Source organism: Urocitellus parryii, chromosome 3 (genome assembly GCF_045843805.1).
Source record: "Urocitellus parryii isolate mUroPar1 chromosome 3, mUroPar1.hap1, whole genome shotgun sequence".
Lineage (NCBI taxonomy): Eukaryota > Metazoa > Chordata > Mammalia > Rodentia > Sciuridae > Urocitellus > Urocitellus parryii.
The window spans coordinates 206815743-206837336 of record NC_135533.1 but is presented as its reverse complement, the minus strand read 5'-3'; the positions used below and the strand labels follow the sequence as shown (position 1 = coordinate 206837336).

At 41.8% G+C, this 21594-nt stretch overlaps 2 protein-coding genes across 2 annotated transcripts; both read left to right on the top strand.

The window, feature by feature from the left end:
- Nucleotides 1-4836: 4836 nt before the first annotated feature.
- On the top strand, nucleotides 4837-5775 carry LOC113178099 (olfactory receptor 7C2-like). Its single transcript, XM_026382564.2, has one exon. It carries the CDS (start codon nucleotides 4837-4839, stop codon nucleotides 5773-5775), a length of 939 nt encoding a protein of 312 aa, XP_026238349.2.
- Nucleotides 5776-17330: 11555 nt separating this feature from the next.
- On the top strand, nucleotides 17331-18293 carry LOC113178098 (olfactory receptor 7C2-like). Its single transcript, XM_026382563.2, has one exon. The coding sequence runs from the start codon at nucleotides 17331-17333 to the stop codon at nucleotides 18291-18293; it is 963 nt and encodes a 320-aa protein (XP_026238348.2).
- Nucleotides 18294-21594: the final 3301 nt, after the last annotated feature.

The window sequence follows — 21594 nt, the reverse complement described above, 5'->3', positions numbered from 1 at the left end:
TGCTAGCAATCACCATGGTTCCTACCAAGGCTGATACCAGTAGCTTCTGCTTTTCTTTGTTACTAGCATCTCTTGGCATCTTAAGCAGGCCAATATACCAGCAATACCTTCTATGTGAATATTATTCTTTTCTTTTTCCTCCACTGCATTGTTGCAGATGCTCCCTGGGATTTTATGGTGTGTAGATAGTTGTCTCAACCTGGTTTTATGTGGGATGATGAAGCTGGTATCTCCTCTACCATCCTGATGATGTCATTCCTGAATAATTTTCAAATCTGTTCAATGATTACATTCAGGATAAATCAAATGTGGTATATATGCACAATAGAATATTACTCAGACATAAAGAAGAATGAAATTATAGTATTTGCAGATAAATGGATGGAACTGGAGACTCTCATGCCAAGTGAAATAAGCCAATCCCAGAAAACCAAAGGCAGAATGTTCTCTATGATACATGGATGTGAACCCACAACAAGGAAGGATAGGAAGGGAAGAATAGAAATTGGATTAGACAAAGGGGAATGGAGGGAAGGAATGGGATTAGGAAAGACAATAGAATGAATCAGATATAACTTTCCTTTCTTCATGTATGAATACATGCTCAGTGAAAATCCACATCATGTACAACCACAAGAATGGGATCCTAATTGGAATGGGATGTACTCTGTGTATGTATAATCTGTCAACACATGCTCTATTGTCTTATGTATCTAAAAAGAACAAATTTTTTTAAATGATTGCATTCAAAAATGTGATACACATCTGCCGCAGTCCAGCTGCAGCAAAATAACCGGGGGAGTGACGAATAACTTGTGTACGTTGATACAGCAGGAGTGGAAGCCGTTTATTGTAGGACAGGAGCTGTATTTATACATTCCACACAGCTTATCTTAATTAGCATAAACTAGATACATCAGTCAACCAATAAGGAATCTCCACACTTAATGGCTCGCTTTTGTTACTTCTCAAACCACTCCCTCTGGCATTTTGCCAGGCACCATCCAGACTTGTTTACGAACTCTAACATTCCCCTGGCAAAATGCTAGGTGTTATTTTGACTTGTTTACAGACTCTAACAGACATCATTATCCAAAGTACATGTATGAAGACATGAATTGGTGTCAACATACTTCATATACAACCAGAGATATGAATGTGCTGTATATGTGTAATAAAATTGTAATGCATTCTGCTGTCATTTATTTTTAAAAAAATCAATTTAAAAAAAAAAGTGTCACTTACAGTAAAGATCAGAGTCCCAGGAGCCTGTGGGAGTCTACCAAGACATTCAGCCTTCTTTTCTGAATCTTCTCCTGCTTGTTTTCCCCAAGATAACTTTACACATGAAAAAAATGAAATGTATATCCTTGCCCAAAGGTTAAAGTGGAGCCACAGACCTGGCGCTATGATCTACAACAGCCAGAAGAGGGAAGTGAGGTGTATTAATAACAAGATAAAGGACATGGATAAAATAAGCACATACCAGTCCTCAAGGAACACTCCTTCCTGGTCTGTAGACCATGAAAGCACTCAGCTACGTGGATCTCAAACAGAAATCACTGCATAGTGTCCTCAGCAATGTTCTTTCTTTTGCTCTAAAGAAGGATTTCACTGGGCTGTTTCCTGTAATACACCTTTGTAGAGACTGATGCCTACGTGTCCTATGTGAGTGAGGAACGGACCCTCCTGAGGGGAAGGGAATGGGCAGTGAACCCAGGGGTACAGCATGGACCAGGCAAGTGCGCCAACTCTTGAACACCTGGGCATTGGGGGCCCCTAGTAGGTAGCACCTTCTGAAGGCCTCACTTGTTGGCTACTCCTTCATGCTCAGCACAAGGACGTGAAATATGACAGGGAACAAGCAACAAGGATGTTTGGTGTCCTACTCTTCCAATTTTGTGGGACTGATTTTTCACAATGCTTGGCATGGTCTGTAAAAGGCAGTGCCCTGGAAATTGTTAGAGATGGTCCTGACTCTCTGTCTTGGAATACTGAGGACCACACAAGGGACTTGTTGTGAGCGTGTTAAGGAAGCTGTGGATTCATGCAGACCCCCATCTGCACAAGATGCTCTCTTTATACTTCTCTAACCACACACCTGGAACCCTGTCTACACTGCACCTTTGGTAGTGAGGACAGAAACTGTGACAGTGTGGGAGGGGGCTAGGACAGGTGTGTGTGGGCTTGGAAACAGTGTCTGCTCTGGTCTGTGACAGACACACTCATTATCACTTATTAAGGAGATGCTCGTGGGGAAAGACAAGGATCTGCTGAGATCAAGTCCAGGGAGAAAGCAACGCCACGAGCCAAGGGCCCCAGGGGTAAGGAAGGTATGTGTCCCAGGGATGCAAAACTGGCTGCATGCAAAATTATCTTTCTAGTTTGGTTTTCTCACTCATGGAAACTCAATTGCTCAGAGAATAGAGTAACAACATAACAATTAATTTAATGAGCATTCCTGAGAATTCAACCTCCCAGGCCCTGGAAATAGTAAATATGCCCCGAGATCCTCTCACCCACAGCTCAGCTCTTCCAGGAATGAGAGGCTTCACCTGGACCTTGAAGAGCACTCATGCCTGAGACCACCTCCTGCCCTTCATCAGAACTGAGCTGACCCTCATCACCCAGGGAAGGAAGAGCAGGAGCTCACCAGCCCCAGGGCTGCTGATGTGAGAGCAGGTAGGAGGCAGCACAGGGCTAACAGAAGGAGACTTGGTGGCCCAAGAGGGGACATTGCAGTGAGGTGGGCCTCTCACTTAGAGCAGTCTGTGTGCTCAGCTCCTGAGTCTCTCTGCTTCTCTCCCTCCCAGCGTGGGTCCACTTCTCTCCTTTCCACTATCTGTCAAGAGTCATTTTCCTGTAACAACCATAAGTACCTTCGTTCTCCTTCATCAAACATTTCAAACACTTATTACCTCTTTTTCATTTTCCTTTATACATCTATAATACTGTCTCGCCTTTTCCCAGCAAAAGCACAACATTTTCCATGATATAATTAAGGCCTTACAGATCAAGGATATTAAATTTTGTCAGTTCCACAAATTATTCTGGCATCATATTTCCTCATTCACAATTTTTAATTTATAGATGCAATTACTGGTCTTTACTTCCCTTTTGTCTACAATAGACCTCATGTTTAGAAAGTAACTCTACAAATGTTAGATGTCTCCACGGATAAGTTCAGATGAGACATTTATGTTGTCCTCAGATAGTTGGTGTAGTCTCTTGTTCCATGTCTAATGTTTAAGATTTCTTCGAAAGTTAAAAAAAAAAAGTTATTTGATAATATAGAGATGGATTTAACATTGTATTTTCTAAAAAGTTAAATAGTCATTAAACACGTACTTGTATCTTTACAAATCCCCTCTCCAAAGTACCCAGAAATTTTAAAAATGATAGTGATTTTTACATTTATATATTCAATATGAAAAACGTTAATATGACAGGGAACATCACTTTACCATCATTTTTAGGGTTATCCCCTAAAAGGAAAGAAAGAAAAACAGAAATCCTAAATCACCCCACAAATTAAAACAAGTTTTTGGAATTTAGAGCCAATAACATAAGATCTAGAAAATAAATAGTTGTCATAAATTATTGTTATTTGAAGAATACTATTTGAAGAATGTGGATAAATTTTTGGCAAACCATTAAGGTAAAATTTAACATTTTAGGAACAAGACACTTTTAAATACAGAAAAATCGAAAGCTTTAAGAATACCAAAAAAACAGCAGAGAGATAAGGTAGGTGCATGATGTTCTTAATGATATTGAAACTTTCACACTCTAAAACACTTTTAATAAGAAATAATTAGAACATATAACACAGTACATAAACATAAATATACAAAGTGAGCATGTCTTCAAGGCCATTTCCAGATGGTGCAATATTTTTTTATTTGTCCATGGACCTTTATTTTATTTAATTGTATGTGGTGCTAAGAATCGAATCCAGTGTCTCACACATGCTAGGTAAGTGCTCCACCATCCCCAAGGCTCTCAGGAACATCCAGACTCACAGCTAAGGGATCACCTTTGCTGAGCTACAGCCCCAGCCAGGTGCAATATTTCAATAGGATAAGAATCAGATGATGCAAAATGTCATAAGATTCATCCTTCCATTTAGAAACTCTAGGATTTCTATATTTAGAAATTCCATGGTGGTTGGATTTACACAGAGAAAGTAGTAATTAAAGGGAAATCTAGAAACTTATAATAGCAGTGGTTACCCATATTTTTTTAGCACAAGGAGTGCCCAAAGTCCAGAGGATGTGAGGTGCGGACATTACAGGAAGACAGCACCAAAGAGCCTTCTGATGGTCCCTAAATCTGTCTAGAGTTAGGGACTTCCCATTTCCACACGGTTGGGCAGGACCTACCAGAGCAGCCACCAGGATGCTGGGGAAGGGAGGACTGTGGAGGGACGCAGCAGATGCTGGAGCTGTGGTCCACAAAAGAGCAAATGCATCACTGTGCAGAGAGACTTCTTAAAGTGCGGATGGCAGCTCCACACCAGGGCATTAGGTCCAGGTGATTCAGACGTGGAAATGCACATACCTAGGGAGTTCCCATGAGGCTGAGGTGGTTGTCCTACAGAGCATCTTTGGAGATAGCTGACCTTCAGCTTGTTTTCCTTTGTTTTATTTTATTTTGTTGCAGATTGCAATGGTAACTACAGCTTCTTATCAAAAAAATCAATGATTAGACAAAATGCATACTTTCTTAAATTTCCTGGATCCAAATAAAAGACAGTGGGGTAATCCTGCAGAGCACCTATTGGGAGCAAATTTTGAGTTCCTGTTCTCCCTCCTTCTCTGGAAACTCAGAAACAACATGGAAAGAGGAAACCAAACAGAAGCTGACAACTTCATCCTCCTGGGATTCACAGACGACCCTGACCTGCAGTCCCTCCTCTTTGGCCTTTTCCTGTCCATGTACCTGGTCACTGTGCTGGGGAACCTGCTCATCATCCTGGCCACCATCTCAGACTCCCACCTTCACACACCCATGTACTTCTTCCTCTCCAACCTGTCCCTGGCTGACATTGGCTTCACCTCCACCACCATCCCCAAGACTCTCAGGAACATGCACACTCACAGCAAAGGGATCACCTTTGCAGGCTGCGTCTCACAGATTTATTTTTTTGTTTTGTTTGGATGCCAGGATAATTTGCTCTTGACAGTGATGGCCTATGACCGCTTCTTGGCCATCTGTCACCCCCTGCACTACATGGTCATCATGAACCCACGGCTCTGTCTGCTCATGGCTCTGGGGTCCTGGTTGGTCAGTGTCCTGGGCTCCCTGCCAGAGACCTTGACTGTCTTGAGGCTGTCCTTTTGCACAAATGTGAAAATCCCTCTCTTTTTCTGTGATCTTCCTGAGGTTCTGAAGCTCTCCTGCTCTGACACACTCATCAACAATGTAGTGGTGTACTCTGTGACCATCATCCTAGCTGTTTTCCCTCTCAGTGGCATCCTCCTCTCCTATTCTCAGATTTTCTCCTCCATCCTGAGGATCTCATCAGCTGAGGGGAAGTACAAAGCCTTCTCCACCTGTGGGTCTCACCTCCTGGTGGTCTCCTTGTTCTATGGCACTGGCCTTGGGGTCTACCTCAGTTCTGCTGCTGCACCATCCTCTAGGATGAGTCTCATGGCCTCAGTGCTCTACACCATGGTCACCCCCATGCTGAACCCTTTCATCTACAGTCTGAGGAACAGGGACATCAAGGTGGCTCTGGGGAGAGTCCTCAGAAAGATGGTGCCTCTCAACTAAGGGTCTTTTGCATGAACCTCTTGCTCAACGTTGTGCATAATTCTGAAGACCAGAGACCCTGGACCCCTTCATCCAATACTTACTCTACTTCTACTTTTAATTCGAACTTTTTTCTTGAATCTTCCTATTGGGTATTTCTGGCCCTGGTAACTATTCATAAATTTACATATTAGAACACCCTTTTCACTTTCTAACTGATAACCTTAACATTCTGTGATACAGTGTGGCATTTCCTCAGTCATGTGCACTAACGCCTAGAAGGTTGTTTTGAATTTTTATTAACACATAACAATTGGCATATTTATGAGTACAGTGTGATAATTTGACAAACTTAACTAATGTGTATGATCATATCTATGATTTTTTCCATCTCCTTAAATATTTCAAAATTGTTTGAGTTGAGAAGCATTGAGATACTCTTATTCTTTGTAAAATATACATAAAAATCTTTGGACTATAGTAACCCTTCAATGCTATAGAACTTTAAAAGTTATTGTCTCTGTCTACTTGTCTCTGTCTACCTGGGATCTCATTATTCAACCACCCCCAGCCCTTCCTTTCTCTCCTTCCTAGCCTCTTGCAACATCTACTCAGCTCTCCACTCCTGTGGAATCAACTTCATCAGTTTCTATGTTTGACCAAGAATATTCTATATTTATAGTTTTCTCATTAAATGTTACAGCTTTGCATAACCCCAGAAGTGGAGGCATGTACACCTACAGTATTTTGGAAATGTTGCCCTGATTGCATACTCATTTACAGAGAGGTTTTCTGAGATGGAGAAAATAAAACTAACTCACAGTGCTTCTGCTCTTGATCTGACTCATCTTCCTCTCAATCACACCAGTCAACTCTGTTGGATTTTCCTACTCACCACAATATGGATTCCTTGACTATCAGAATGATATCTTATCTACTTTTGCAACCAAGATGCCTAATGGAGTTCTTGGTAAAAAATTGATGCTCAGTAAATCTTTGTCAAATAAAAAGAAAATCATATGAGTGGGTGGTTAAATATCAAGTAGAATCTGGATAAAAACAAATTTATAAGTTTAATATTATATTTTTGAGCTAGAAAAGAAATTAAAAGTTGGTGATATTGATATTAATAATAACAACACTCTGGATGTGCCAGCAACTATTTCACTGTCTTATGCACATTGTCACATTGCTTTTTCCAGTAAGTCCTTTATGGGATGTATTAGTCCATTTTCCATTGCTGTAACAAAGGACCTGAAGCTGGGTACTTTATACAGTAGAGACAATAATATAGGTCCTGGTTTTAGAAGATGAAATCCTAATAGTACAGCCCTAGCTTTCAAGTGACTCTCTAGTTGTATCATTATGGTAGAAGTCATGGCCAAAGCATGTGCACAAAAAAGAGATCACATGGGAAGATAGAAGCCAGAGAGCCTGGAGGGGAATCTTGCTCTTTTATAGGACCAGAGTATCAGTAGAACTGCACTAATAACTCCTAAGGGCAACAACCCCAATGACCTAATTGCCCTGTACCGCACTCCACCTATTAACCACTCTGCCCCTGGCCAACATCACCACACTGAGGACCAAGTTTCCAACATATGAAGCTTAGGAAGACACACTTCAACCACACCCAAACCATAGCATGCAATCAGAAGCACTTTCTCCTGTGTTCAGATAAGGAAGTAAGAGTTACAGCAGCCAGGTCATTTGCTGAAGGTCAAAGATGTGGTAATGAGACTAAACACCAGGGATGGCTAAATGAGGAATCTTGCACAGGTGTGATCTTAGTTCTTTCAAGTGAAACTCTTTTAACAATAATAGTTAAGCCTTAGAGGAAGTGGGAGTCCTTTGACCTAAATTTCCACTTCCAGAATTCCACTTCCCAGTAAACACAGTTCTGTCTCTGGACACTGCAGCCTTAGAAATAAACCAAGCCCTAGAGAAAAGGTTTATTGACTCACCCGTCATTCAGTCCCGCATCCCTTAACGGTGGTGCTGTGTTCTGAGAAATGTGTTGTTAGTCTCATCTTTTTGCAGACACCACTGAGGGCTCTTACAGGAAGTGCAATGGCTACAGCGTCACTGGGACTGACAATGTCAGGAGAGACGACCTTCACGTGTGTGGTTAGTTGTTGTGGAAAACGTCACCATGCAGGATGAAACTGTATTTCCACTTCCTTTGAACCTAGTGAAGATGGGCACATTTTCACATTGGTGTTCATTCTTTGTCCTGCTTTATTGATGTGTAACTGACCAAGACACTGAATGCATTCAAGTCATACAATGTAAGTATGAGTAAACACATCGTGTTGTAATTTACTTCCACTTTTTCTTTCTCAATTTGCAGCTTACCTGCTTGGATCAGTCACGATACTAGAGATTTTTTGTCTAATTGTCATAAAACAATTTGATACGTCTGCATTGTATTGTAATGCACAATATGTTCTAAATATGTTCCTTAGATAACCATTTGTTCTGTTCGTATTTTTCTTTATTCATTTAACTACATGTGCTTAACATGCTTGAATCCATCGATTGTGGTGTTAGTTCTATTGCTTTTGTTTCTCCTCCTTCTGGGTTTATGCTCAGAGGGTTGATTCTTACTCTATTGTAGAAGTTAACTGGTACTTCAGATTTCCCTCCAGCTTCATTTGATTATGATGCGTTAAGATGAGAACTCACTTGATTTTACTTCCAATAATTAATTTATGATCCAAACATCCAAACACCATTTATTTCAAATTCCTTTCTTCCTGCATTGATTTAGACACCACTCTTTATAGTAGCTTCTCATCTTATTGGACTGCTATTTTATTATTCTGGTACAGTGATCTCTCTATTTAGTTCTAAGCCAAGTTCACAATACCTGGATGAATACAGATTTTATTTTTTTCATAAAGAGAAGGACAAATTTACCTCTTTACTTCTCTTTTTTAAAATGGCCTTGCCTGGTTACTCTTTGTGGGAAACATGGCTGAGCTGCCCTTCTGATATTTGTGCTCTTCTTTTGGCTTAAGAGCAGAATGTGAGTTTGCTTGCTGTGGTGAGGATGGATCCCACCTTAAAGGCCAACAGAAGCCCTATCACGTCTCTTCATTTCCTGTTGCTGAGGGAACGATTACAACAAGCGTGATAGCTGAAGAACACCAATTCATCAACTCACATTTCAGGAGACCCAAGTCCAAAATGCATCTCACGGTAGTAAAATGGAGGTGCTGCAGGGCTGTGCCCTTCAGAGGCTCTGAGGAGGAACCCCCTCTCCTCTCCTTTGCTGACTTCCAGAGGCCGCCCACGTGCCTGGGCTCACTGCCTTCTCCATCTTCACAGCCAGCCGTGGCTGATGAACCCCACTCATCACAACCCTCAGGCACCCACTTCCCCGCCTCCCTTTGTATATCGAAGGATCCTGTGGTTACTGTGACTCTGCCAGATCATTCAAGATCCTCTCCATTATAAGATTTAATTCCTTTTTTCTCTGAAGCCTAATAGAGTCACCGTTTCCAGGAATCAGGACAAGAGCCTCTTTGCAAGGTCGTTATTCCAGCTGCCTTGTTATCCAACACACTTCCACCCAGAGTCCTGTAAGCTGAAACACGTTAGGTGGAGCTTCTAGGAAGAGAAGTGTTTTCCTCATTTGAAAAATAAAATGATACACGCACACACAAATTTTGAACTCGAGAAGCCAAACACACACATACAAAACAACCACACACTGTAGATTTCATTACAGAAAGTTTGTTTTTAAGAGAGAGAAGAGAGAGAGAGAGAGAGATTTTTTTAAATTTTATTTTTCAATTTTCGGCAGACACAACATCTTCATTTTTTATTTTATGTAATGCTGAGGATCAAACCCTAGTGCCCCGTACATGCCAGGTGAGTGCATTACTGCTTGAGCCACATCCCCAGCCCACAGAAAATTTTTTAATAGCAAAGAATAATCCATAATAAGACCACCGTGAAGCCGCTCTCCTTCCTCGATGCTTTCAGGAGGAACTTTCAGGTTAGAGCAGCTGAGGCCATGAAGCGACCAGACTTGAGACCAGGTTTGTACACAATTCAGGCAAGACACTCCTTGACTTGGAGATGGTGTCAACAAAAATGCCAAATTTTTGTTGATTGGGTCAATGGGCCAAAAAACAGCTGATTTCTTCACCTCTGATGAGGTTTTTGCAGGACACATACAGGAAATGCAAAGAATAGGAAAGTCAGCTCTTTCTTTTTCCTGTTTCTCTTCATTGAGGGAGGCTATACAGGAGCCAGCTTCTAATTAATTATTACTATCTAACAATTAATAGTGACCCTATGAAGACATGCTGTTACCATCGCCCTTATTTTACAGGTCAGGGAACAGGCCCAGGGACCTGATAATAATCACAAAGTCAGCATCTAAATTAGGGGTAAAGTTACCCTCAGACCCTTGTGAACAGTTACCTCATAATCTCAGACAAAAATAAGCTGGCCATAGAGGAAACCCTCAGTATCATTTCAGTCACAGCCACGAGGTCTAATGAAAAACAGGAGCCCCAAATCTGCAGAGGCTGCTGACCACCTTGGCCCCAGGAAGTGACTGGAATTGTGTCCTTTTCCCTCCTATCTTTGTTTAAATAACACCATTGTCCAAGGTGCCAATCATACAGAACAGTGTTATCCAATGCACAATGGTAGTCTGCCTTTAAGTGGTTAAAAAAGAATAATTAAAGTAAATAAAATTGTAGTAAGTCAGCTCCTTCTTCATGCTAGGCACATACCAAGTGCAAGTACTCAGTAACTTGAGTGACAAGTGGCCACCACCTTGGGCAACACTGACAGAACATCTGTACCATTGCAGAAAGTTCCATCAGTCATTGACACACTAGTTTTTACAATGCAAACACCTGCTCCTATCGGGTTGTGAGGATTGTTGCAGGTTATGGTGCAGCTATTCTGGCAACTAGGAGGGTGTTTCTGCATGATGCCTATACAGCTCTGTCACCTGAGGCCAGAGTTGACAAAGATGCAGGGTGCTATGTAAGGCCACATGGGCAGAGAGGGTTGATAGGTCTTCAGTTGGGGTAGCTCTGAACTCCTCCTAATCTTCTTCCCTCCCAGGGAGGGAGTTGAGCCTAAGGGTATCCCTCTTAACACTGATCTGGCTTGCAGACTGCCCCCTGATGACAGATCATGGGGACCTGGGAGTGGCCATGAAACTGAGACCTGAGTCACAGGCATGCACAGGGGGAGCACAGCTCTAGAACCCAGGGCAGCACTGGCACTGATGCAGGGTGGCTGGATGCAGGCACCTCCACCGACACACTGGTAACATTGTGCCAGACCTGGAGGATGTGAAGCAGCCAACAATCCAGGACCAGAAGCCCAGGCCTTACAGAAGCTCTGGGATTCCTCAGGGAACAGCTCTATGGCAACTGACATGCAGCCCAGCACACAGTCACATGCACAGAGACCTTGGCTCTGAGCATCCGAGTGCCAACTCTCTCACCGTGACAAGGTCCAGTGACTGAAATGTGGTGGTGCCCAGTTCAGTCAGAGGGTGGGGTCTGCAAGGTGAACTCCTAAGAGCAGCTGGAGTCAGGGCTGTGCAGAAGGGGAGGGGACATCTCCTTTCCAAAGTGGCTCAGTAGCGGCCAGTTCTTGGGGGAGGAGAGCTGTGCTGCCTCATCTCCCCACTGGGGCTCCCCAGTGGGAAGGGTCACAGGTGAAGTCAGGAGCAGAGGTGCTGTTGTGCTCTCTGCAGCAGGTAATAGTCACCATGGTTCCTACCACATGGGTGAAACCAAACCAATAGCCTCTGCTTTTCTCCTCCTCCTCCTCCTCCTCCTCCTCCTCCTCCTCCTCCTCCTCCTCCTCCTCCTCTTCCTCCTCCTCTTCCTCCTCCTCCTTCTTTCTATCCAACAGTGTCTTTTTTCTTTTTTAATCCACCATGTGGCTCACATTTCTTAATGGGCTCTTGGGTCCTCCTTCGGCTTTCCAGCTTCGTAGAGAAGCGTCTCTGCCTGGCTCAGGTGAGCTGGTGAAGGCTGGGTCTCCTGCTACACCATCTTGACGATCTCATGCCTGAAAGACATTCACAAACTAGAAGAGTGTCCAGTGATTCCTCCACTCAAAACCCAGGATCACTAACAATAAGTCACCCTTCCCAGTCACCTGAGAGGAGTCTGCCTGAGAAGGGCCTGCCTCCCTCTCTGATTCACATCCTAGTTCTTTAACCTGAATCATGTGCACACATGATAGTGATGTGTTGAGGCACTATTCCAAAATTCCAAATAAAATTTCAGGTCCTTTTGAAGCGAAGACAAAGGATTAATTCTGGCCGAGGACAAGGGAGCAGAAAGCAGACAGTCCTGCAGCCCAGGACACTGAACACGGGTGAGAGGGCCACTTAGAAACAGAAAAACCACAAAGGAGGGAGGCAGGAGAGACAAGTACAATCATAAGACACATTTCATAAAGTGGGAAGTACTGAGTTACATTCTCAGAATTGGTACCTCCTGTACCCACTCAGGAAGCAAGCTGGCATCAGCTCCATAGTTTAAAGACATTGTGGTCAGGATGCAAATGGGTGAGGGTGTCCGCTTCTATGCGAGTGGGCTCAGGAGGAAAGGGGGGCCCATTCTGCACAGGGTGAACTGTCTGAGCAGAATGAGATCAGCCCAACTTATCTTTTATCAGCCCATAACAGATGGACCATAAGTACTTCCACAGCTGCTAAGGTGGAGCCACAGACTTGACCCTATAATCTACAGTGTCAGAAGGAAGAAGGGAGACTATGTATCAAAGTACTCCAGACATTACTAAAATAAGCACCTATGAGTTCTCCCTAGAGCAAGCATTCCTGATACATGGTCAGGTAGAAACACTTGGCCACAGTTTTCCCAAGCAGGGCTCTCTGCACATGGTACTCTGCAAAGTTCTCCACTGATTTTCTTTCAATTGCTGTGGTAAGTCCTTCCTTCTGGTGAGAAGGTCCCACCCCGTTGCCTGCTCCTTCATGCCAAACATAGTCACCCTAAAGGAAAGCTGTCTGTCCTCAGTGTGCCAGGCATGGAGGATGTGTTATCATTTTCTAGACTTGTTTTAAAAATGTATGTATAGTATGTCAAAATCCACCCTACTGTCATGTGTATCTAAAAACAACAAATAAAAATCAAGTATAAAAAAACATAATAACAAACAATAAAAAACACACATTCACCAAGGGATTTGAACTCTGATATAATTTATATCTGGTAGAAATTCTGTACCACTTATAGAAACGTATTTCTAAACGCATAAATGGAGTCACATATTCAATTGGTATTTAAATAATAAAATCAGTAGCCACATTTATCCTTACACCCTATGTAAAGATGTAAGGATAGTGTGTCACAAATAATTAGCACAAAGGCATGTAAAATTCTAGTATTAATATAATAGTATTGACTATTTCTTTATCCTTAAATTTTGCTATTTAAAGAGTTTTATTGTCCCAGAGAATAAAGCTCTAAGTTACATAGGTCAGGTTCCATTCCTTCAATTGTGTCCTAAATGATCAGATCCTTGTTCAGATAAATAGATAGATGATCAATAGACCAAACAGTCTTTCAATTTGGGACATAATATTTTACTGATCACATTATTTGAATTTTGGTTTGGTTGATTTACTGAAAGAAGAAGTTATAATAGCAACTACCTTTCACATAAACAAAAGGATACTGATTCTTTTTAACTAGTTGTAACATCAAGTAATCATATAGACAATGACATAAAACTGTATAACTTCAAAAGAGTATCATGTTTTTCCTTAAAATCCACATGGTCTCTCCAGATTTTCTAGACACTGATGACATAGTATATATAAAAGAAAATAAATTTGTGTACCAAAAAAGGAAATGATCATTATATTTTAAGTGCGTATTCCAGGATACAGCATTGTATGGGTATTATTTATATCATGCATTATTTATTATATAAAAACATGCACACATGGAATAAGCAAAAGACAAAAAAATTTTAAATAGTTCAATGGTTGCAATTGAGTATTTTTAACAAAAATTTTCAATGCTGAAAAAAAATTGATGGGGATATAAAGGTCAGTGTTTTGTGAATTGTTAAAGATGGTTCATACTCTGCACTGGAGTACTGAGGACCATGCAGCCAGCGTGTTTAGAAACACATACAGCTGCTTACAGACTCCTTCCAGTCCAGCCAACCCACTTCTCAAAGCACTTCCCTAACCAGATGCCTAGAACTTCATCTGCACTAAACTTGCGATGGTGAACATAGAAGATTTGCAAGGTCATTGGAAGGGCAAGGTCACTGTAAGAGCTGTGTGTGGAGTTGGATTTGTCCTGTGCACAGCTCCCACTTGAGGTGCAGGACTCACAAGGGCTTGGAGACTGCCTGCTCATGCCTGGGAGAGACCAAGGAGCTCCATCTCACATTTGAGGAAATACTCATGGGGAAGGACAATCATCCATAGAGATCAAGTCCAGGGACAAAATGACATTATGTGCCTCAGCCCCAGGGGAAGGACAGACATAGCTGGCAAACAAGATGGTCCCAGGGTTGCAAAATTAGGTGCAGGCACAATTACCTTTCTGTTTTAGTTTCCTTGCTCATGGGAATGTAATTGCTCAGAGAATAGACCAATAAGGAAAGAAATAATTTAATGAATACTCATGGGAATTCACCCTCTGAGATCCTGGAAATAGCAAATATGCTCCGTGATCCTCTCACCCACAGCTCGGCTCTGCCAGAAATGAGTGGCTTCACCTGGACCTTGAAGTGCACCACGCCTGACACCTCCTCCTGCCCTTCATCAGAGCTGAGCTGACCCTCATCACCCAGGGAAGGAGGACCAGGAGCTCACCACCCCTGGGGCTACTGATGTGGGAGCAGGTAGGAGGCAGCACAGGGCTCACAGGACAAGCCTTGGTGGCCCAAGTGGGGACACTGCAGTCCCTTGACTTCTCCCCCTCTCAGCTTCTTCTCTTCCTTCTTTCTTCTGGAGCCCACGTCTGAGGATCTCTCACCCTCCTGGTGACTCTGTTCTCATCTGAGGTCCCAGCCATGTTGGGCACTTTTTGGAACCACTACAAGTGCCTTGACCCTCCTCTACCAAAGACACTTCTTTTTCTTTTATCTATAATATTGTACTCATTCGTTCATTCATTCCCTCAGGTGCCTCCCTTTGGGCCGGGGTGTGGCTCAGTGGTTAAGCACCCCCGTTCAACCCTCAGTGCCAAATCAATCAATCAATCAATCAATCAATCAAAGCTCTTGTCTTTGACTAACGGAATAGATTATTTTTGCACTCTTGATTTTCTGCAAGTCCCATTTTCTCCTTCAGATGTTTTCAAGGTATACTTCTAATTACTTTTTCTCCTTTTATCTAGACCAAAAAATTCATTCAGAAAGTGCTTCTACTTTCAAAGATTATTTAAATCCATGTATAAATTTGTACTGCTTTTATTGTTTATTTTGCAATTAGCTCCTTTAAACTCCTGTTCCATATAGAATGTTTGAAATTTATTTCAGAACGCGATATTAGACTATACATTATTTTCTGAAATACTTCATAAATCATTATACACTTATTGATACCTTTAAAAATCCTCTTCTAGGAGTGAACCATGCAGTTTACAAGAATAAAAAGACCATATTTAATGTGAGCAATTTAATCTGAGAATGAGCATCACATTACAGGACAAAACCCTGGGGTGATTTCCAAGAAAGAAAGGAAGAAATAGGAGAATTCCGTATCTTACAAGGATCTGGAATTTCAAAACACTACAATGGGAACAAAATAAATATGTTATAAATTAAAATTATCTTAGAAAAATCAGAGCATTAATAAGAAAAACCTCATCACATTTAAAAATCAAAAGCTTTCTGAATATAACAGCAATGGTAGAGATAAATCATAGGGATGATCATTATTAACAACATTAAACCTAAAATACATCAACTGTTACAAGAAATGAACATAATTTAATTTTGTTTAAAAGAAAACTTCTGGAAAGTTTACACAAACAGGGACCAAAAACTCTAGAGGGAAATTCTTGCCACTGGAAGGAGAAATACAAGCATTGTAATGATGTCAACTTATTCCCAATTAATTTAAAATTTTAAGGGATCACTAATCAAGCTCCTTTTATTTTTCCTTCCAATAGGACTGATTCTAAAATCCATCTATGAAAATAAACTCGTACCAGAAGTAAAATTATGAAAGAAATGATATTGGATAACATTTTCTATCCATCTTTTAAAGTATATAATGAAGATAGTTACTTTACATAGTTATTTTACATCTAGATCTGATAGCCTGCAAATGACCATTTTTAATCAATTATTTATATGAATAAGACACAGGAAATAACTTAATTTTTTGACAGAGGTAATTTATGGGCTATTCTAACAAGAGAAAATATAAAATGAAAACAAATCCAAACTATATTTGTCCTAAAAAAATTTAGAAAGAATATAAATGTCCAAAGTGGGAAGGTTGAAAAAGCCATTTCCATGTGCTAAAATATTTTAAATGGTTTTGGAAGATTAAAAATGTGCCAAAGACTCACTTTTATGTTTAGAAACCCTGGGGTTTCTATAATTGCTTAGTTATTTGTTAATTAACTTTTTATTTTGGTACTGGGGATTTAACTCGGGGGCACTTTACCACTGAGATACATTCCCAGCTTTATTCTTTTTTTTTTAAACAAGTGCTTGCTAAGTTGCTTAGGGTCTCACTCTATTTCTGAGGCTACCCTTGAACATGTGATCCTTCTGCCTCAGCCTCCTGAGTCACTGGGATTACAGGTGTGCAGCACCACACATGGCTTAGGATTTCTATATTTTGCAAATCCATCTTTGTTAGATTTGTGTCATGAAAGTGGTAGGACTGAGGACTGCAGTGCAGCAAATTATGTTCCCTGCTGGTATGATTATGCCAAAATGAACCCCAATATTATGCATGACTGTAATGCACTAATACAAAGATAAAATTTCTTAAAATGAAATGCCAATGATGAACACTCACAGGGGATATCAATATTTTTACCAGAAGGAGCACTGAAGTCCCCATAAAATAAAGAGCCTTCCACTCACAGATGTGCCTGCCTACAGCTAGGAAGCTCGCCTGCCCATGTGCAGTAGGAAGAACACCCCAGAGCAGCCACCAGGACACTGAGGAAGGATTGGCTATAGGGATGCAGCAGGCACAGGAGCTGGATCCTACAAACAGACATGTGCATCAGAATCCCCAGAGGGCCTAATAACCCAGAGGATGCTCCAACCCAGAATCTGAGGCTCAGCTGGTCCTGTGGGCCTGAAGATGCACATTTCCACCAAGTTTCCAGGTGACACCCAGGTGGCTGATCTGGGAACACCGTTAGAGAATCACTGGACTAGAGCCAGTTCTCCTTGGTTTAACGTAGTAACTTCAACTTGTCGGCAAAGAGACCCAAAGATAAGACAAAATATGTGATTTCTTGAGTTCTTGATGTTTCAATAAAAGATGCTGGGGTCATTCTGGGGAATCCCTATTTAGAGTGAATTTTGAGTTCCTCTTCTCCCTCCTTCTCAGGAAACCCAGAAATCCCATGGAAAGAGGAAACCAAACGGAAACTAGCAAGTTTGTCCTCCTGGGATTCACAGATGACCCTGACCTGCAGTCCCTCATCTTTGGCCTGCTTCTGGCCATGTACCTGGTCACAGTCACAGGAAACCTGCTCATCATCCTGGCTGTCATCTCAGACTCCCACCTGCACACGCCCATGTACTTCCTCCTCTCCAACCTGTCCCTGGCTGACATTGGCTTCACCTCCACCACCATCCCCAAGGCTCTCAGGAACATGCACACTCACAGCAAAGGGATCACCTTTGCAGGCTGCGTCTCACAGATTTATTTTTTTATTTTGTTTGGATGCCAAGACAATTTGCTCCTGACAGTGATGGCCTATGACCGCTTCTTGGCCATCTGTCACCCCCTGCACTACATGGTTATTATGAACCCACAGGTCTGTCTGCTCATGGCTCTGGGGTCCTGGTTGGTCAGTATCCTGGGTGCCCTTCCAGAGACCTTGACCATCTTGAGGCTGTCCTTTTGCACCAACATAGAAATCCCTCACTTCTTCTGTGATCTTACCGAAGTTCTGAAGCTCACCTGCTCTGACACACTCATCAACAACATAGTGATGTACACTGTGACCATCGTCCTGGGTGTCTTCCCTCTCACTGGCATCCTCTTCTCCTACTCTCAGATTTTCTCCTCCATCCTGAGGATCTCATCAGACAGAGGCAAGTACAAAGCCTTCTCCACCTGTGGGTCTCACCTCCTGGTGGTCTCCTTGTTCTATGGCACTGGCCTTGGGGTCTACCTCAGTTCTGCTGCTACACCATCCTCTAGGATGAGTCTCATGGCTTCAGTGCTCTACACCATGCTCACCCCCATGCTGAACCCTTTCATTTACAGTCTGAGGAACAGGGACATCAAGGTGGCCCTGGTGAGAGTCCTCAGCAAAATGGTGCCTCTCAGTGAAAGGGTGGATGCACGTCTCTCCTGAGTCACAGGGTGCACCATAATGGAGACCAGAGAACTTCACCTCGTCCATCCAACTGTGGCTACCTCTGCTTTGTGTATTTTAGGGCAACTCATTCTTTGCATCTTCCTGTAAGGGTTCTGTGTTTGGGATTGGGGTCTCTGATAGTTTCAAGACTATGACATGCTTGGTGGATGGGAAGTTTCTTACAAAGACAGAATTCCTTGGTGCTAGGAAAACTTCTGTGCAAAGACACAGGATGCCTAGCAGCTATAGCAATGCTCTGCATGAGGAGGCTCTGTGCTAGAGTCTTATCAGCCTCAGCTTTGATCTCACTCACACAGCTCCTGGGAATAAGGAAACTCTCCTTAGACAACCACAATGTTTCTCCCAGCTCCACTGCACCTGAACCTGTCCACATAACAGTAACTTTAAACAATGGGCTTTCCCAGAGCTACACAAAACTCCTAACATTGCACATTGCAACTATAGTAAGTAACTGTGGAACAAGCTGCATAATGTTGCTAAACCTATAAGCTGCCTAATGACACAATGAACGAAAATGTACTACTGATGTCAGTGACCTAATGTAACCTATTGATATAAATAAAGCTGGCAGATTAGACAAGGAGAATTCTGCCATCTGATATTCTGCCTCTGCATCTTGTCTCTGGGTCTCCTTTTTATTTTCCTTACATCTTCCTGTGGGCTCATTCCCACCTAGGTACTGTTCATAATGCGACATATTAGATCACCTGTGAACTCTCTCCACCTCTGAACACTTTTGCCTTGTCCCACAACTGAGCTCTGGGGAACGCCACATATCCAACCACAGCACTGCCTTGGATTGTTAGTGAAGATGAGCATATTTTCATGGTTTTTATGTTTTACTTCATTCCTTCTTCCCTGAAGTATAGCCAGCACAGCGGCACATCTTCAGGTGACAAGGTGATTGTGTCATGATCTCCTTGCATTTATTCTTTCTGTATGTCTGGCTCACTTCCTTGGATCATATAGCATAAAATATATTTAATTCCAATTGACACTAAGCAGTTAATATATCCACATTGTTATGTTTTAAAATGTCTATTGTGGTCTAAATACATTCCCTAGACTTCCATTGGTTTTTTATTTTCTTATTTCTTGAATAACACTTGTTTAACATGCTGGAATTCATCAGTTATGTTTTTAGTTCTATTCATTTTTCATTCCATCTAGGTATATACTCAGAGGATTCATCTATATTCTCCTTTAAAGACCACTACAATTTAAGATCTTTCCTACAACTTCCTTTTATTATTATTTTTGGCACTTAGAGAGAAACTTACTTCATTTTGATCAAATAAATAATACTCTTGACCAAATAAATAATAATCCAAGCACCATTTGTTTCAAAATCTCTTCATTGGCACTGATTTTGATACCACTTATATATCTCTTAAATTTATTAGATTTGTATTTTCATATGGTACTTAATTAATATATTTATGTGGAGAGAAGCCAAATTCACAATGTCTAGATGAATACAGATTTATACCTGATTTCATAATAAGATAGACAACGTTCCAGGATAAAAAGGGGACACCATAGAGCATTTCTTGCACCTGTTGTTTTAATTGCCTTCCTCTCAAAATAATCCCTACACAAGTGGTACACTTTGTGGTGGCATATTCTCCCACCTTCACCATATAAACATATTTCAAACATAAAACTTACTTGGGAATGAGCAAGGCTATTCTATTATAAGAGAAAAATAGAATTCATAATGAAAATTTCACCTTGAAAAGGTATAGCCCACTATTTTATTTACTAAATTATTCTAAATATATTTGATTTAAAAAGAAAATGTGAGGTGGCCAGGTACCACTCAAAATTTATAATTTTAATAATTCTTATAAAGCAGAAGGGGCTGGTGTCCTCTGTGGCGAGGCTGCTAGCAATCCCCATGGCTCCTACTACATGGGTGAAACCAATAGCCTCTGCTTTTCTCCTTTGTTCCTAACCATCTCCTGGCATCTCCATGATCCTTTCTAAGTAAATATTGTCCTGTTTTTATACACCATGTAGCTCACATTTTTTAATGAGACCTTGGGTCTGCCTTGGGGTTGACTGTTTTATAGGTAACAGACTCTGTCTGGCTTAGGTGAGCTGGGAAAGGCTGGGGTCTCCTGCTACACCATCTTGATGATGTCATACCTGAAAGACATTCACAAAATAGAAGGCTGTCCAGTGATTCCTCCATTCCAAAACCCAGGGTCACTAACAATACAACACACACTCCACAGTCACTTGGGAAGAGTCTACCTGAGAAGGTCCTGCCTCCCAATCTGACTCACATCCTAATTCTTTTACCCAAATCAGGTGCACACCTGAGAGTGATGGGCCATAAGTCCTTGCACAGCTCTTAAGGTAGAACCACAGACTTGGCCTTATGATCTACGAGATCAGAAGGGAGAAGGGGGACTATGTGTCACAACACTCAGGACATTGCTACAATAAGCACATATGAGTTCTCCCTAGAGTAAGCATTCCTGATACATGGACAATGAAAACACTTGGCCACATTGTTGCCAAAAGGGACCTCTGCTCATTGCACTCTGTGAGCTCTCCCATGATTTCCTTTCTCTGAATTCAACATTAGATTTCAACAGGCTGTTTCCTATTGGGTGCTTTTGTATAGACTAGTGTCTCTGTACCAAGTGTGAGCAAGGGATAGCTTCATCCTGAGAGGAGGAAGATGGGAAGTGGATCCAGGAACACAGCATGGACCAGGTGTGTGGCAACCCTGGAACACATGAGCATCAGGAGTCCCGTGATAGGCCTTCCCTTCTGATGAGAAGCTTCACACTAAACAGAGTCATCCAAAAAGAATGCTCTCTGTCCTACTGCTATCACTTTCTGGAATTTTTTTTAAATGCTTGATTTGTGGTGTAAAGATCAATGCCTTGTTAATTGTTAAAGATGGTCCATATTCTCTGCCCTGGAGTACTGAGGATCATGCAGCCAGCTTGTTTGGAAACATAGAGCTGTGGATGCCTACAGATTCCTTCCTGTACAAGTGACACACCTCTTAATGTACTTCCATAAACAGATGCCTGGAACTTCATCTGCACTGAACATGCAATGCTGAACATGGAAGCTTTTCAAGGTCCTTGGAAGAGTAAGGTCACTGTAAGAACTATGTATGGGGTTGGATGTGATCCTGGGCATGGCTCCCACTTAAGGTGCAGGACTCACATGGGCTTGGATACTGCCTGGTCATGCCTGGGAGAGACCAAGGAACTCCATCTCACATTTTTTTAATTTATTTTAATTTGTTTTATAT

Excerpts from the sequence above, each read along its gene's own strand:
- LOC113178099 (XM_026382564.2), top strand. The coding sequence starts at position 4,837 with ATGGAAAGAGGAAACCAAACAGAAGCTGACAACTTCATCCTCCTGGGA.
- LOC113178098 (XM_026382563.2), top strand. The coding sequence starts at position 17,331 with ATGGAAAGAGGAAACCAAACGGAAACTAGCAAGTTTGTCCTCCTGGGA.